At 42.5% G+C, this 16,091-nt stretch overlaps 2 protein-coding genes across 2 annotated transcripts in view; both read left to right on the top strand.

The window, feature by feature from the left end:
• Positions 1–600: 600 nt before the first annotated feature.
• Positions 601–1,720, top strand: LOC147892599 (uncharacterized). The gene is made up of 2 exons (XM_087387675.1): positions 601–1,231; positions 1,350–1,720. Exon 1 carries the CDS (start codon positions 755–757, stop codon positions 1,220–1,222), a length of 468 nt encoding a protein of 155 aa, XP_087243801.1. The 5' UTR covers positions 601–754; the 3' UTR covers positions 1,223–1,231; positions 1,350–1,720.
• The window catches only part of LOC147892598 (uncharacterized), a 72,897-nt gene continuing 58,177 nt past the window's right edge, over positions 1,372–16,091 (top strand). Inside the window, exons 1-2 of the mRNA XM_087386755.1 lie at positions 1,372–1,596; positions 12,748–13,020. Of these exons, the coding sequence (XP_087242881.1) occupies positions 1,372–1,596; positions 12,748–13,020 (498 nt within the window). The remainder of the gene's footprint in view (positions 1,597–12,747; positions 13,021–16,091) is intronic.

Raw genomic sequence — 16,091 nt, 5'->3', positions numbered from 1 at the left:
CAACCCTTGGACCTTTAGGGAACATTCTAGCTCAGCACTTGCTGAGCAAAAATGCCAAAAAGTGGCATTTTGACGTCAAGGGGCCTCATTTTGGCACGAGAAACTGTCCCCACCAATAGTCGACTCTCTGGTCCTCAGCCATCTCAAACAAAGACCCCTGCAACATGCCCAAATCAACTTAAAACCTACAATAGGATTGGTTGTAGCAAGCTGGTCCCAAAATGCTAAGCTATAGACCAGTTTTCCATCTCTAGCTAGGCGACACAGTACCACATTTGGATCCGAGGGGGATTGGGTGGAAAGATGTGTGGAACTCGAGTTTTGCAAGCATTCGAGGTCATGTAGAGGCGGTGAGGGGGAAGGGGTGTGATTCCGAGGGGTGTGTGCTAGATAGGGAAGTGATCCTCTTGTTTCATGGGCGTGAGTGTGTATACGTATGTGTGTGTGTGTGTGTGTGTGTGTGTGGCCCATGTGTATGGCCCACGGGGGTGGGTCTAAAGCGCGTCAGGCGACAATACCAAGAAAAGAAAATCCCTTAAATTTTGTGTGGGTTTGTCTTCTTTCTTTGTCAGCTGGCTACTACCTCCCCTTCATCAACGGTCGAATACACACACACACACACACAAAGAAGAAAACAAAACTTAGCATTGTCTCTCTCACTCATTCATCGCCATAGCTAGTCACACAAAGCTCCATCGCCATAGCCTCCATCTCCATACCTCCTCCCTTCCATCTCCTTCTCTTCCTCTCCTCCATGTCCTCCAATTCTTGCTCCGGCCTCAAAGACGTCCTCTCCAAATGGCGTCCCTCCCCCAAGCCCTCCTCCTCCGGTTACCAGCCCCTCCACCTCTCCAAGGATCCCCCCCCCTCTGCTTTCTTCTCCTCCCGTAAAGGCAAGTGCCCCATCCCCATCGTCGCCGGCAAGGACCAGCACGCCATCCAGGTCTTCTTCGTCGAGCCCCACATCCTCGATCACTGGCTGTTTCAGGACTTGCTGCAAAAGAGCCGCTCGCAGTCCCAGTGGGCTATGGAGGATTGGGACGATCTGGAATGCCTTTGCAAGGGCGTGCGGACCAAGAGAGGCGACTGGGTGCGCCCGATCTGCCTGGATTGCGATGCCATCCTCTTCGAGTTCTTTATCTGGCTGGTGGAGAACGACGACCCGTCTTTGCGGGATCTTAACCTGAACGATTTGATGGAATTCTATGCTGCAGAGTCTTAGATGCAAAAGGTCGGAGATCGGCCAAATATTAGTGGGGATAAGTTGAGCATCTCTACTGCATAGCTTTCTCTGCGTTCTTGAATGAGTGAGAGCATTAATGGCCGGCAGGATTGGGCTTCTTTTACAGGTAGCGCTAGCTTAGGGATAGAATGGCAATGGAGAAGAAAACAGATCTTGGAAAATTCCGCCTTGATACAGATCGACCCAACTCGTCGAGTGCAAAATCCATATCGGTGGAAGCTAGCACGCAGCGCTCCGCATTCACGATGCAATTCCTCTTCTCTTTTAGAGCAGGATATGCTGTGGAATTGCGGGAGATAAATTTTATAGGACAACGGCGCCGGTTAACAATCAACGAGAGTGCATCAAACTGGGTTTGATCTCGTCTAGCGCAGTGCACATTCTTGGAATATTGTTCTCCATAGCAATTGTATATATCAAGCTGCGTTTTAAACAATATATGGTAAAGCTCGCATTTCTTGCGTGCTGCATAATTGAAGCACAGATTCATTCGTTATGCGCTTACTGCGTTGATAATCTCCCTTCGTAATCCACTCGCTGCGGGATACTATTTGCTGAGGGTGTTCGTCTACTGTTTTGCTATCTTCCTTCTTTCTATCGTCAACAAAAACACACACGGCAAAACATGTGCTCCGAAAGACTAGCAGAGCGGCTTCGCCTCATCAGAACTGAAGTGAATTGAATGTGCATATCTATTATCCACCCGTTTAGATGCGAATTGAATCGTGTCACGTATTGCCCGCTGTGAAGCCTACGTGCACACCGCATCCATCTCACATGTTAGTCCCTAAGTTTTCGGCTACGCCTCCTCCACATTGATGATTTACCACACTTCACATGGAACACACTTTCTTTCACAACACTACTTACCAGCTTCACATGCAACACATGCTCCTCACTCCTTACTTTATTTGCCCATCATGCATTCATGAGTGGTCCACTCGTTCACTCTCACTGTGGCTAATTTCCATGTGAGGAAGGTGCGGTGCCCCTCTGGCTAGAGGTTGCACAACGTCGGATTGTTGTAGTAGAGTGTTCGTAGCTCGATCAGCACGAGCATGAAGGTACAGATTGGCTATAAGAGGTTGGAAGGGTTCCATTGGATGGGCAATGTGTCCAACAAAATTTGTTGGATTCAAGCTTCTGGGCTGCGGGGAGACAAGACCTTACACACACATGGTGCAAATTTGCATTATCCATCCTGTACCAATGTGCACTTTAGAATTGCCTCCATTGCCCTCAGTGTAAATCATCAATCTTTGCTTGATTGTCGATCCTTCTACCTAATGGGGATCAGCTTTACTTGCAGATATTTGCTGATGACATAAATGCTTTCTCATAGGAGACTGGAGAATCCCTCTCTCTCCTCTGTCTCTATTGGGGGCTGCTCTCTCCCTCCAAGCTATAGTTTATCCACATGTCTTGTATTAGAGGTCCATTCTTGTTGTTTTGTGAACTTTATTTCTTGATCTTCTTCCTATAACTCTGCATTGCCCTGCAAGAATTGTGAAAACAAAACAACAAGATCATGCAATATTGTGACCTCTAGTGTGTTTAGAACATAAAAAATGTATTGGATGAGTGGATCCCTTGCACCTATAGATTGAATGACTAGATAGTCATGAAAGGATCTACTAAGGGTCCACATAAGCTTCCCAATAACAAGGAGATGACATTTCACATATGCGTTGAAGGGCTTCATCTTGAAGTTTAAGTTTGGGAAGAACACATGGCTTGCAAAGGTGTAACACATTTACATTGAAAAGGACATGTCCTTGCCTCCATCAATCAATGAATTTAGGATATTGTCACATTGTAAGTCTTTCTTTTCATGTGCCTTATTTACCTATGATTTTAATGAGTCCATTTGGAAACTTTATGCTGAATTTTAAATAGCAGTTATTCATGCCACATGAAAGATGAATTTCCTTTATACTTTGAAGAGTGGGAACTAGTCGAGTGTTTCATAGTAGGTAGGTTCACCGCTGCCACTCATTAGGATCTAGGTAAGAAAATGCATGTAGGATAAAAGAGTTCCTCTTTTCAAAAGAGAAATGTCTAATGGTAGAATACAACATACATTACTCCAAGGACAAGATATGGCCATCTTCAAAGCATTTGACCACCACAAGTACAAGATATGGATTGTAGCATGGTGGACTCAAGGACATTGCAATCATACAAGGACAAGGTCACAAAGGATGTGGACAACCTTACCCATTTGGATCCATATGGGTAAGGTTTTCTTGGTGTATGCCTCTGCACATTTTTGTTCCTTGCCTTTTAGATGCACAAAACAAAACTCCGTGGTCATGCAAGCATGTAGATGAAAATGGTCTTGAAGTTTTACTTGGGAGGGACTGGTGGGGAACCAGGTCAAGTGAATAGAAGAGTGATGTGTTTCAATGTCATGAAGCTTTTCTTGGAATGAACAAAAACTCCGTGGTTGTGTAAGAGTTTGGATGAAAATGGTCTTGAACTTGTGTTGGGGAACTAGGTTAGGTGAATAAAAGAGTGATGTGTAAGGAAATGTGGTTTATTTAGATCTCCAATACAGGCATTGGAAGAAAACAAGTAAGTTGTTAGATTCCCCTTGACTCTAAAAATGATGAAAATAGGGGTAATTTTATCTATTGATGTTGATGAGGGAAACGTCAAGATTGTGGCCACCACATCACAATGGACTATATGGGAGCGATGGAGGAGGATGATGGAATTTCAAATTCCTTCGACTTTAGCTTAAATGGTAAAAGGGTTCGACTTTAGCTTTGAACTACTCCAACATGATTCCATGGATCCCCCATGTAGAGAAGTGTGTGCGTGGTGCTAGTTTCATCCCTCCTACAACACTAAGACAATAAACAACGTGCTTCACTAGTGTAGGCATTAAATATATTATTGTGGATTTTGGTATGTGAGAATTTGCTTCATGAATTGGAGGAAATAGGAAATAGTATTTGGAATTTGTAAACATTTGCTTCATGAATGGGAAGACATAGAAAATAGTAGAGGGAAATTTATTTTGCTGCTTTTATTGTGTGGTTTCAGATCTAAAGTTTTCAAATACTATTTGGAATTTATTTTACAATTTATATTTATAGGGTTTGTTGTATGTCAGGGTAAGAGGAAATTTCACTTCCACTTTTCTCTTTCACTTTTAGAGAGCCATAGTTCTACTCTTAAAATTACCTTACTTCTCACTGTAGCAACCATTTGATTGTATCATTCATCTCATGGAATCCATTTTTGGATAGGGAAAATGAGCTTTTGTCCTAGGCATATGAGAGCCAAGGATGAGTTTGAAAAAATCATCAAAGTACATGCAAGACTACATTAAGCATTTTGCATATCAACTTGATGAGTCTGTGAAAAGATGGGTCTCAACAGATTACCTCATGATTCTCTACAATGAGGGACCCAAGTTTTGAAGCAGTTGGGTCACTTTTGTGCTAAGCTTATGAATGATGGATTTAAGGAAATAGGTTCTTATTATCGGATATGAACTTTATTTTCCTTCTCTAGGAAGGTCAATTAGAAGAAGAGCCCTCACCCTCAGGTATTCCCTTTTGTAGCTCTATTGATCTTCTCCCTAGAGATGACTGAACTATACATGAAAGAGACTCTTAACTAGGAAAGCAAAGAGATAAAAGTAGCCAAATAATTTGAACTACTCCAACATGCTTCCATGGATCCCCCATCTAGCATAGAGCATCCATCTACTGGGAGAGTACTTCCATGGACCTAGCAAGAGAGATATGTTTTGTCATTCCTCATTGTTGATGGAAAAGAGCACCTAGTATTCTTCCATTACATCAATGTGCTTTTTGGTTTGCGAGAGGATGAGGCATAGGGGGTGCTTTTGGGTTTGCAAGGGGATGAGGCATTGGGGGTCCTTTGTGGTTTTGATGTTGACACCAATGTCAAGGTACCACATTTTTGGGATCAAAAGACCAAATAATGGAGAATAATCTAGAGATGCAATGCCTATGTTGAGAGATGCAAACAAGTTAATTTATGATTTCCTACCTAATGAATGCATTCCACCAACAAAGAATCTTTCACCTCTCATAGGAATAGAAAAGAAATCAATATTAAAAGAAAAGAAGGCATAGAATAAGACAATGCTATGATTATAAGCAACCATGAGCTATGAATTGAACTATTTTGATGGTCTTCTACTATAATGAGTTTTTTTAATCTTCTAACCTAATGGCTGTATAATTTTTGCAAGAAAATTTTCACCATGAGGGCCTACAAAGTTATTGAAGTGCAAGGCCTTATGGTGGGTCTCTAGGGATTTAAGCATGAATTAGAATGTCAATAATGTCATTTTGATCCAACGCATGGCCACCCTTAATGCATTTGCCTCAAATATTCAAGGGATGGCATTGACAGCATAGCTTTGTCCTTGGGTGCAAAAGAGGATAGCCTTACTAGTGTTTCTATAAGGTTTAGATGTAGGAACTTACTCGGGGATCCAAAACCCCCTATTCTAAATGTATTAGAGCTACTAAAGAAGAGAGATAGCCATGAAGACTCTTTGTAGTACAAACAACTATTGTGATAATGTTCTCATCCATTGATGGCCAGATTTTCTCGTCCATCTACAATTAAATGGTGAATATTTTTTATGTAAACTTATCACTTTTCCTTCTTCTATATCTAAAATTGAAGTTAAAGTGCAAAAGTTATAATTGTTTTAGTATTCTTGTCATATTCCAATGATTGTTGTTCTCGATATTGCATCTACTATCCTAAATTAAAATTAGGGCATTATGATGTAAATTCCAAGTCAATAAAGTGATCTTGACCAAGTTTGGCCAATCTAATGATCATTTTTTACAAATCTAGAAGGAATATAACTGGGCATAGAAGGTAAAGTTCATCAAGATGGCATGTTCCATGTGAAAACACCAAAACCTACCATGATATGAAATTTGCCATTTAGAGGGTGTCCAAATGTATGAATTTACACCATGGTAGGTTTTAATTACTTCAGACAAAACATGTGTCCCAATGAACTTTGCCTTCTATGTCAAATACTCAAATTCCTTTATCTACCCCTACAAATTTTTATATTTCTTCGTGAAAAGTCATGAAATGCACCAAATTCAACATAGATAAACACAAAAATGGAAATATATACAAGTTGATGTAGCAGAATTTCAAAATATTTGTATTAACTGAAGTTACCCCCCAAAAATGACATATTTACAAGGTGCAACCAAGGGCAAAGAGCCTCCAAGGGCAAGATACACAAAAAATCTATGGTGTGAGGGAGGGTCAAAGCTAGGGCTCTTTGCAAGTATTTTTCCATAATGGTAATGTTCTTTGTGTAGATGGCACACAAGGTTGCATCTTCAAAAAATCTACTCTCTAGCCTCGTAGAGTGCTCATATAGCACTTGTACTAAATCACACATCATGTTTATAATTCTATGCAATCTCACTCACATAGCACATCTACTAACTCACACATCATGCTTGAAATTCTATGCAATCTCACAACACATTGGAAAAAGATCATGAGGGATTAGATTTTTGATAGTTATCTAGAACTTTTTGATTTCTTGGAATGCCTTTATGCCTGGTCTTCCATATCTCTTTACCATTGCATCCTGCATCGCTACCTACATGTGGCTCCATAGCCTCTTTTCTACTTGATTTTCTTCCTATCATCTCTTCCTTGAATTTTGTATATTTCTCATATTCCTTTAATACCCTCTACTTTGTAATTTTAGATCTAAGCACTTGTTGTGTAGACTCATTCTATCTATGGGACTTGCTTGGTGTCAATTTACACCTTTTCTTTGTCTTATTTTATGGAGCTCATGAGGCTGTGGAGCTACTAGAGGCTCACTACCTACCGCTATGGCTAGTGGATCATCACTTTGTGCTAGTATCATAGGAGCAACTTAGAAGTAAGATGGACTTCTGAGCTATTTTCTTAATGAAACAATTTGGATAAAAAATTTTAAGACTCGATATCTTGAAGATTTCCAAACTCATTTGCTCCTCAATAGAAAATCAAATGGAGGCAAATTGGGCCAAGGGCTATGGGGAGGGTATGCAGGTGGATCTATAATTAGGAGGGGAGGGATAATGAGACTTAGGGGATGACGGAGGAGTTTCATGGGTTGAGCAAAGGTAAAGTCTTTTAGTGGATCTATGATTGGGAGGGGAGGGATAATGAGACTTAGGGGATGGTGGAGGAGTTTCATGGGTTGATCGAGTTTGAGTTTAAGGTTTGATAATTTCCTACATAAACAAAGATACCCCAAAATCCTTCACCTCTATCCTCCAAACTTTGAACTAGTAGCTTTTGAACTCATGCACTACTTATTCTTATTCAATCCCTGATCTAAATGAGTTAGGCTTGTATGAGGACATAAAAAGATCTATTAGCTTGTTAGTAGGTTCATATGAAGAGATAGACACATCACCACCACTAATTTTTAGGTGTATGAAGAGATGAAAGGCACTTGGGGGTTGATGAAGCTTGCATTTTGAGGTGACATGGAGGAAGATGCACTTGCAGCTTCATAAGTTGAGACTGATACTAACATCATGAAGATCACAACAAACACAAAGACAAACTCGTATACTCAAAGTAATGAAATGCCCATATAGAAGCCATGGGTTATATAGAGACAAGGCATTCCCTTTTTCTCTCTTTCTCTTTCTCTTTCTCTCTCTTTCTCTCTTTCTCTCTTTTCTCTCTTCCTGTTTCTCTCTCTCTCTTTTCTTCTCTTTCTCTCTTCCTCTCTCTTCCTTTGCTTCTCTTTGTCTCTCTTCCTCTTTCTCTCATTTCCTCTCTTTCACACTTTCACTCTTTCTCTCTTTTTGCTTTTCCTCTCTTTCTCTCTTCCTCTCTTTTCCTTGCTTTCTCTCTTTCACCTACTTTCTTTCTTCTCTCGTTCTTCTTCTCTCTTTCTCTCTTTCTCTCTCTCTTCCTCTCTTCTTCTTTCTTCTACTTCTTTTCTTTCTATCTCTTTCTCTCTTTTCCTCTCTTTCGCTCTTTCTCTTTATTGCTCTCATTCTCTCTTTTCCTCTTTCTCTCTTTCTCTTTTTCTTTGTTCGTCTCTTCTTCTTTCTTCTACTTCTCTTCTTTCCATCTCTTTCTCACTTGATCTTTCTCTCTTTTCGTATCTTTCTCTCTTCCTCTCTCTCTCTCTCTCTCTCTCTCTCTCTCTCTCTCTCTCTCTCTATTTCTCTCTTTTGTCTCTTTCTCTTTCTGTCTTTGCCTCTCTTTCTCTCTTTCTCTCTCCCTATCTTTTCCTCTCTTTATCTGCATTGCTCTCTTCCTCTCTTCCTCTCTTTCTTTCTTTCTTTCTTTCTTGCTCTCTTCCTCTTTCTCTCTTTTCCTCTTTTTCTCTTTTTGTCTCTTTTCTCCCTTGATCTCATGGAGTATGCACAACGCTACTCCATGCAAAGTTTCATCTCAACTAAAGAACCTTAAGCCATCCTAAATTATTAAATTTTACCACTTAGTGTGTAATATAAAGTGATTGCTAATGGACATTTGGAATGTCCAAATGAATCCAATGGTGGTGGGTCATTTTGTAAACCATTATTTACATGTGGCATTTATCTATATCAAAAGCTGACACATTCGCGACTTCTTACCCTCCCTACATGCTTACCCTATAGAAAAGGTTTCAATTTAAGTTGATAAATATTACATGGAGTCTTATTTATTCAGCTTTCTTTTTTTGTTTGGGTTTATGTTTTATTTATTCAACATGGATTCATAGTGCACATCTTCCTCTTCTAAGTAGTTCAACCATTCTAGGGGGGGCCATGGACTGCTGATGAGTCCAAAGGACTTCGTAGCACAGATGAGCCCAAGAGACCTCGAGAGATACCAGTCTCGGGTTACCTCATCTCATGCCTCTCCTAGTGCATCGGGTCTCCCTAGTGCTAGAGCATTGACATTTCCTACTTGATAGGGGGTCGCCTGCCACATTTAGTCAGGCATTGTTACCTGGCGGCCGATGTATTTCCTCTAGGAAGAGTAAGAAGGGTAGTTGTTGGGGTGAGGTGCAGCCCCGTAGATGTGGCTAAGATGGTGCAGCTTCCCATTGGCCCCTTCTCCACCCCTGTCATCGTCGAGCACTCCACCACACCTTACTCTACCACCCCTAGCTACACGCCTCACCCTAGCAAGAGTAGGAGAGGTCTTGTCATGCTGGGAGTGCAAATGTAGATGAGTCTGCACATTCTCGCCTCCCCACCCACGATGAGGCACAACTTGGTACTGGTGGCCCCATGCCCATCCACCCCGGGTCACAACACCCCAGGTCGATTCACATAATGTTTAATAAGAGGGTCAAAGGTACATGGTTGAGGTGGCTCCATGAGTGCATGATATAAGAAGATGTGCATAGTCTAACGGGTAATATTATAGATTTGGGCAAGTAAGACAAAGTGGTAAGAATCTTTGTGCTACCCTTCACTTGTCCCCCCCTAGGTAGTATTTGTGTATTCTAAAATTGGGAGAGTGTATATCATATGTGTCATCTAAGTTTCATATGGGGGATCGCATTTTGATTCTAGTGGGAATGGAGGATAGGGGTTTTTTTTTTTTTTGGGAGGATAAGGGGTGTTGCATCTAATTGGCCCTTTTGATTTGTAAACTTTAAGACCCCTACATCTTCTTCCTTTGTTAAATATAATCAAGCTGATGTTATAGTATTAGTGATGTTGGGCAAGAAATAAACAAGGCGGGATGTCCACTAGACCCTGCTAGGGAGTTTCTTTACATGTGTTCTGAATGAGAAGTATGTCATGGAGTGGTCTATCCAAAATGAAGATGATGAACCTGCACTTCGTTTTGTTGAACTAGACATGATTAAGCATTGATCCATGTATTGTTATTATCTTTGAATTGAATTGAAAAGTTATGTTCTTGCATCACTATTGGGGGGCTGGGGGGGGGAAGGGCAGGAAAAGTTAATAATAAAAGGACTCCACTTGAGAGTTTTGGAATTTTCTTGCATCGCTTATCTGACTTCTAATGATGTTGGTGTTTTCACTAACGTGTCAGATGTGTAGCGCTCTACATGTATAGTTAAAGTATTGATAGCTACAAAGAACTGAAACTTGCGTTGTTGATGGATTAATAGTTGCACAAATCTGAGAGTTGCATTGCTCAAAGATTGAGACTTATACACTTGAAGTATCTCTCAAAGATAGATGCAAAGAACAAAGAGTTGTGATATCATAATTGTTTTGATCCGATTAGATGTAAGAGCCCATGTTTTTCAATGGTCATAACCACTATCACTTGTTCATAGTTAGATAGATGTGTTGAAGGGGACACTATGTTGCTCTAGAGAAATGTAATGGTTAGATCGATGTGTAAATGGTTAGATAGATATGTTGAGGGGGACATTATATTGCTCTAGAGAAACGTAATGGTGCACATTGATCAGAGTGAATACATGGGTCCATGTTCTTTCAATGGTCATAACCACTCTCTCTTGTTAATAGATAGATAAGCCTAATGACATGATGGGACAGGGTTTTTATGGGAAAAACTAATTCCCCATGTTACAGCCTAATTACATTGTGGTAGTTTTGTGGGAAATGGGATATTCAATATTAACGTGATATTGTGGTAGTTTTCTTGGAAATGGGAACTTCAATGCCAAAGTGGGAAGTGGTCCCCCCTCTTTTTTCCCATTTCCCACAAGACCACTTGAAGCTCTTAACATCAAGGAAAAAACACTCTGTGAAGCATTTGAGGGTTGAAAATGACATAAAGTCCATATTTTCAACATTATGAAACATAGGGAATAAAACCACCTTTCCCACCATGTCATTAGGCTTAAAACCACATCATTAGGGCTTTAGATATCATAATGTTTGGTCAACCCTCAAATGCTTCAAAAATCCTTTTTTCCCACAAAACCATTGATCTCAAAGAGCTCACTAGTCTTGTGGGGAAAAAAGGTGGGGACCACATGCCACCTTGGCATTGAATTTTCCATTTCCCACAAAAATACCACAATGTCATAAGGGCTATAGATAGATATGTTGAGGGGGGGGATGAAGATGCTCTTGAGGAACCAAAGCCACAAGGTTTGAAGTGGAGATCAAAGGGGTCTAAAGAGGTGGTGCAATGTGCACCCAATAAACAAATAGAGCTTGGGAAGATGAGAGAGAGAGAGAGAGAGAGAGAGAGAGAGAGAGAGACCCTAGGCACATGCAACACTTCCGGCAAAGTTCAAGCAACCACGTGCTGAGTTGGTGTTGCCGGAGCTCTAATGGAAGGCAATTGGATGTTTGATAGATGCAATCGGTTTACACAGGCATGCAAGGGTTGGAGGAGAAGAACATTGCTTCTTTTGGGATAAGGATTCTCCAAGCCACAATGGGCATCTTGTGTGATCTCCTGGGAATGGGCATATTGTGTGATTTGCTATCAAGTGCTTGCTTATCGGCTATCGAGACCAGAACGTGTTTCACATGCAGGTGCGGATACCCAACACCCACAACGAAATAAGGATTCTCCTAGCAATGGGCATCTTGTGGATCTACTATCCAAGTGATTGCCTATCGGATTTTGATTGGATCATGTGCATCTAAGGGTGGTGGTTTCACACCTGTTTGCGGACACCCAGCACCCAAAACTCTTATGTCCACCCTTGCAAGAAAGATTGTGAGGCAGCCATCCACGGTTGGCTTCACAAGATGCAAATGCTCGATGTGCAAAGTATAAATAAATGCAATAAATGACACATCATTGTACACCAAGGAGAGCCTATCTAGTTGGTAAGGCTGTCAGTCTAGAGGTTGGGGGACCCAAATTTGATCCTCTCGATTGATCCAATCTCGGCCTCATCGGCTTTCTATGAAAGTGGCCCAATGGGACAATGGAGATTAAATCTCCATCGAATTCAACTAGCAAAAAGCACAAAATCATCCCCCACAATTACAAAATTCACCCAAGGTTAATCACTTAAGCCCTCCCTCCGGCCCTCCAATTGGGGGATGAATCGTGGTTGGACTTTCTAGGTGCTTGGAATACGACTCATGGCCTCTGATCGTGCGTCCAATTTCGAGCACTTTTCTTCTCCAAAAGTTCTGCCCTGGGCCGATTCCTGTATAGATGCCTCTGGCTGCTAGCCGGATTTGTGGCACCGTTCCTTGGCCCATTCCTCTATAGATCCCCAGGATTGACGTCTGATGATGACCAGGGCGCCACCCAGTGGCATGACATGGAAAGAAATATTATTCTTTCTTCTAAAGTGCCTAGAATATGGCTCACGGAGCGGATTGGATTTCGAGCACTTTCCTTCTCTAAAAGTTCTCCCCCAGACATCCGTGGTGCGGCGCGCCGGGATCGTGGGAGGGGACGTGGCCATTCCCCTATAAATCGAGGAGGCAAAGTTTTCTCGAGGACATGTGGTGGCTATGGCTTGTGTGAATGTGGCCTTGGGGCTAATCCCTGGGAGAAGCTCTCTGAGCTCAACCTTCCATTCTGTGCATTGCTGCCTTCAGCCCAGCGCAAGCACACACCTTCCCATATCCTCCGCCCTCGCTGACTCCCTCGTTTCCTCCCCCCTCCCATCTTCTCCCATTCACCTCCATAACCATCCCTTTGCCATTGATGAGCCTCCTCCTTCCCCCTCTCCGTTTCTCGGCTCGGAACATCAGTCATCCAATCACCAGTCGGACGTTGCTGCTTCCCCCGTCACCAACTTCGCTAAAGAGATTGCTCGCAGGCGCAATTTCGCAATTATCTCCCATCCTGATGCAGGAAAAACAACGCTGGTAGGTGCTTCATTCATCTTTACATTCCAAAAATTCATTGTATCCGATAGTGCAATTAAATTAGCTTTACGTAGACAAAATTCAATTGTTACGTATACACGAAGTACTTTGATTAGAGCATAATCATATCCCGAGACGCTGTACAAATGCACTGCACTCAGCGCCATTCATTAAGGTGCAACTCTCAGTATTTCACACTGCATTCTATGTCGTCAATTATGCAATGCAAGCGAGAGCATACCAACGATTCAACGAGCACCAGCCCAAGAATGAAAGAGTACGAAGGGATATTTAGCACCCAATGCCACTTTCCGGGGCTATTGTGTAGACAGGCTGATAGAAAGTTGGCTAGGTGGCCGCCATTCAGTTTCCCAAGTGAGCCTGCGCTGGTTGGGCAAGCCAAGAGGTCGTCTGCTTCTACTACGTTTGGTCGACAAGCTTGTGTTCACTATCATCTCGATGGTGATCTATCTTTGGGGCATTCAATACAATTCTAATTTCAGTGTGATACAATTTTTAAAGCCCTTTTAGATCTTATACAAGCTCTAAAACAGACACCTGACATTCAAAAAAAGGATCCCAAATGCATATTATGCAGTAGTAATTGCTATGTGAGCAAGATTCCCCTAGGCAAGGGTAGAGAGATGGGAATCCTTACAAAAAAAAATCCTTCGAAAGAAGCCTATGAAGACCTGAAGACTATGCCTACAATGACATTGGGAGTAGTATTTTTGCCAATTTGTAAGCACGTTTTGATTCATGCAGCTCATCTTGGCTTCAAGCTTATTTCAGCTTTTATTTGGACACAATACTCAAGGTATGAAGTGCATAATTTGTGCACTAGGTGTTTACTTTGTTGTATCAAAATTGTTTGCCACACACACACACACATATACACATATCAAGAATTTGCTAATATTATCGAATCTACATTTCTCCGATGGGCACAAAACTTTGTACACGCCTCAACCTAGGTCGTATTGACTTGCATACAAAGTGGTGCACCCATCCCATAAGTACTTGTTCGGATAATACACTTGCAAACGTATTTTATGACGATTGTGCATAACACTAGGAACAAAATGGTGTATAATGTGTGATCGACTATGCAAAGCATGTCCAATGGACACAAGACTTTGCACGTTCCTCAACCTAGGCAGTATTGACTTGTGTGCAAAGTGGCATTCCCATTCGATAAGTACTTGTTTGAAAAATATACCTAGGATCGTGTACCCCCTTTGAGTAAGGATAAGCATAAACATCCAATTAGCATCCATGGAAGCTTGGGCTAGGGGAAGGACTTCACACTGAGAGTTCCCCTGCTCAGTAAATGCATTAGAATGTCCGGCTAGCTCTACTAAAATCAGCTCACCAATAGGCTGAGATTTCCTGTGCGCCCATTTGATTTTTTTAAGGGTAGGTGCAAATTGATGGCGAAAGGGGCGTCTCTGATGTGGCTCTGCTGCTGCTGTCCGGTGCTGAGCCGGGACCTTGTCTGAAGTCTTGTAGGGATCGCAGGGAAGGCGGGTCTGCTGCTCTGTCCCGGCCTGATCCATGCTGACCTGCTGCTGCTGGTGGCTGAGAGGAAAGCCCAACTCTAGCCCCAAACAAAGGTCAAGAATGAGGCTGTGGAGGCTGCCTTTTATAGGCCCCTGGGCCCCTGAAATATCCCGACTAGGCCCTGCAATGACCTGACCAGGCCCTGAACTGTCCCTTCCCAAGGTCAGGTTTGAATGATAGCCGACCTGGCATTTTGACTGCCACATGGCAGCTGTTTGGTGTGGCACTTGTATGGCCATGTAGTGGCTGTTGTGGCAGCTGGCAGTTTGCCAGCTGTTGGCAACATGCCATGGCTCGTGACATATTTGCTGGCAACATGCCACGGCTATAGATGCCTGTGACATATTGATCTCGTGACCATTGTGCTCAACTTCACAGACCACTACGATGTTTGTGATGTAAGATGCAACGGTGAATGATCAAGTAATGTGCAGCAAGACCTTCTTCAAACCTTTGTGCGAGGTGTGTGCGTATGCACCATAAGAGATAGAGAGAGAGTAGGGTTAGAGAGATAATGTATACGATACCAGATTCGGTCCTGTACCTACTGAGGGACCCCCTCTCCAAATGGGGAAGAATTTGCTTTATATCTTGGAGAACTGCAAAGGAATACAACTGACACTCCTTCAGAGAGCTCGAGAGACAACTTTGAGGATGACCATTCAATACGGAGAGCTGACTCACAAATGCCTGAGAAGCAACCCAAATCTTGACCAAGACCATGCTGCCCACATTGAAGATTTGGACCACTGTGCAAGACTATTGAAGAGGCTTGTGCTGTCCCCGGGCATGCAGCAGAGCTGCGTGAGTGAGAGATGAAGGAAAGATGGAAAGCTGAGAGTAATGGAAGCTAAGAGAGAGCTGAAATGTGAACTGAGAGCTGAGTGATAAGAGCTGTGAGTGAGCTGAGAAAACTCTAAAAGAAAGAGCTGCTGAAACAGACAACAAACCTTATTCCGTTTGCTGGTGCAAACCTGGCTGTGCTGCGTGTACTCCTCTCTTAGAGGCTGATCTGCACTGCTAACTCTTGCTGCTGTGCGGGGGATCTCTGGAGGTGCAACGGGCTGCACTGGTACTAGTGAACAAGGACTGACTTTCTGACTTGGCCTAAGGCTGAGAGACTGACCTACGTAGCTCGTGCCTTATTGTCCTGGACAAGGGATCACAATGAGGTCATGGCATACGACAAAATATCTTATCATGGGAACTATTTCTCAAGTGCATGGTTGCATGTGACATTCCCCCCTCCTTAACTTGGTGGTAGTCCGCTAATATCTGCGGGAACTCTTAGAAGAAACTTTCGTATAGCCACACCGCTTCATGGGTTTCTCGATCTCAAAACTTCGTGTAGAATTCGCGGATCCGGCATCTGGACCCATGCTTCCATTTGTGGAGGACAATCTACTCCGGTTCAATGACCTCTGCCTCGTCGATCACCTCGGGTTTCTGCTCATCAGAGATATCGCTAAGAGATCGTCCAACTTTTGGGTAAACTGCAGCTTCATAGAGAC

This window comes from Dipteris shenzhenensis, chromosome 16, assembly GCF_047967505.1.
Source record: "Dipteris shenzhenensis isolate YYH24624 ecotype China chromosome 16, Dip_SZ_1.0, whole genome shotgun sequence".
NCBI lineage: Eukaryota > Viridiplantae > Streptophyta > Polypodiopsida > Gleicheniales > Dipteridaceae > Dipteris > Dipteris shenzhenensis.
This window is presented reverse-complemented; position numbering and strand designations above follow the sequence as displayed.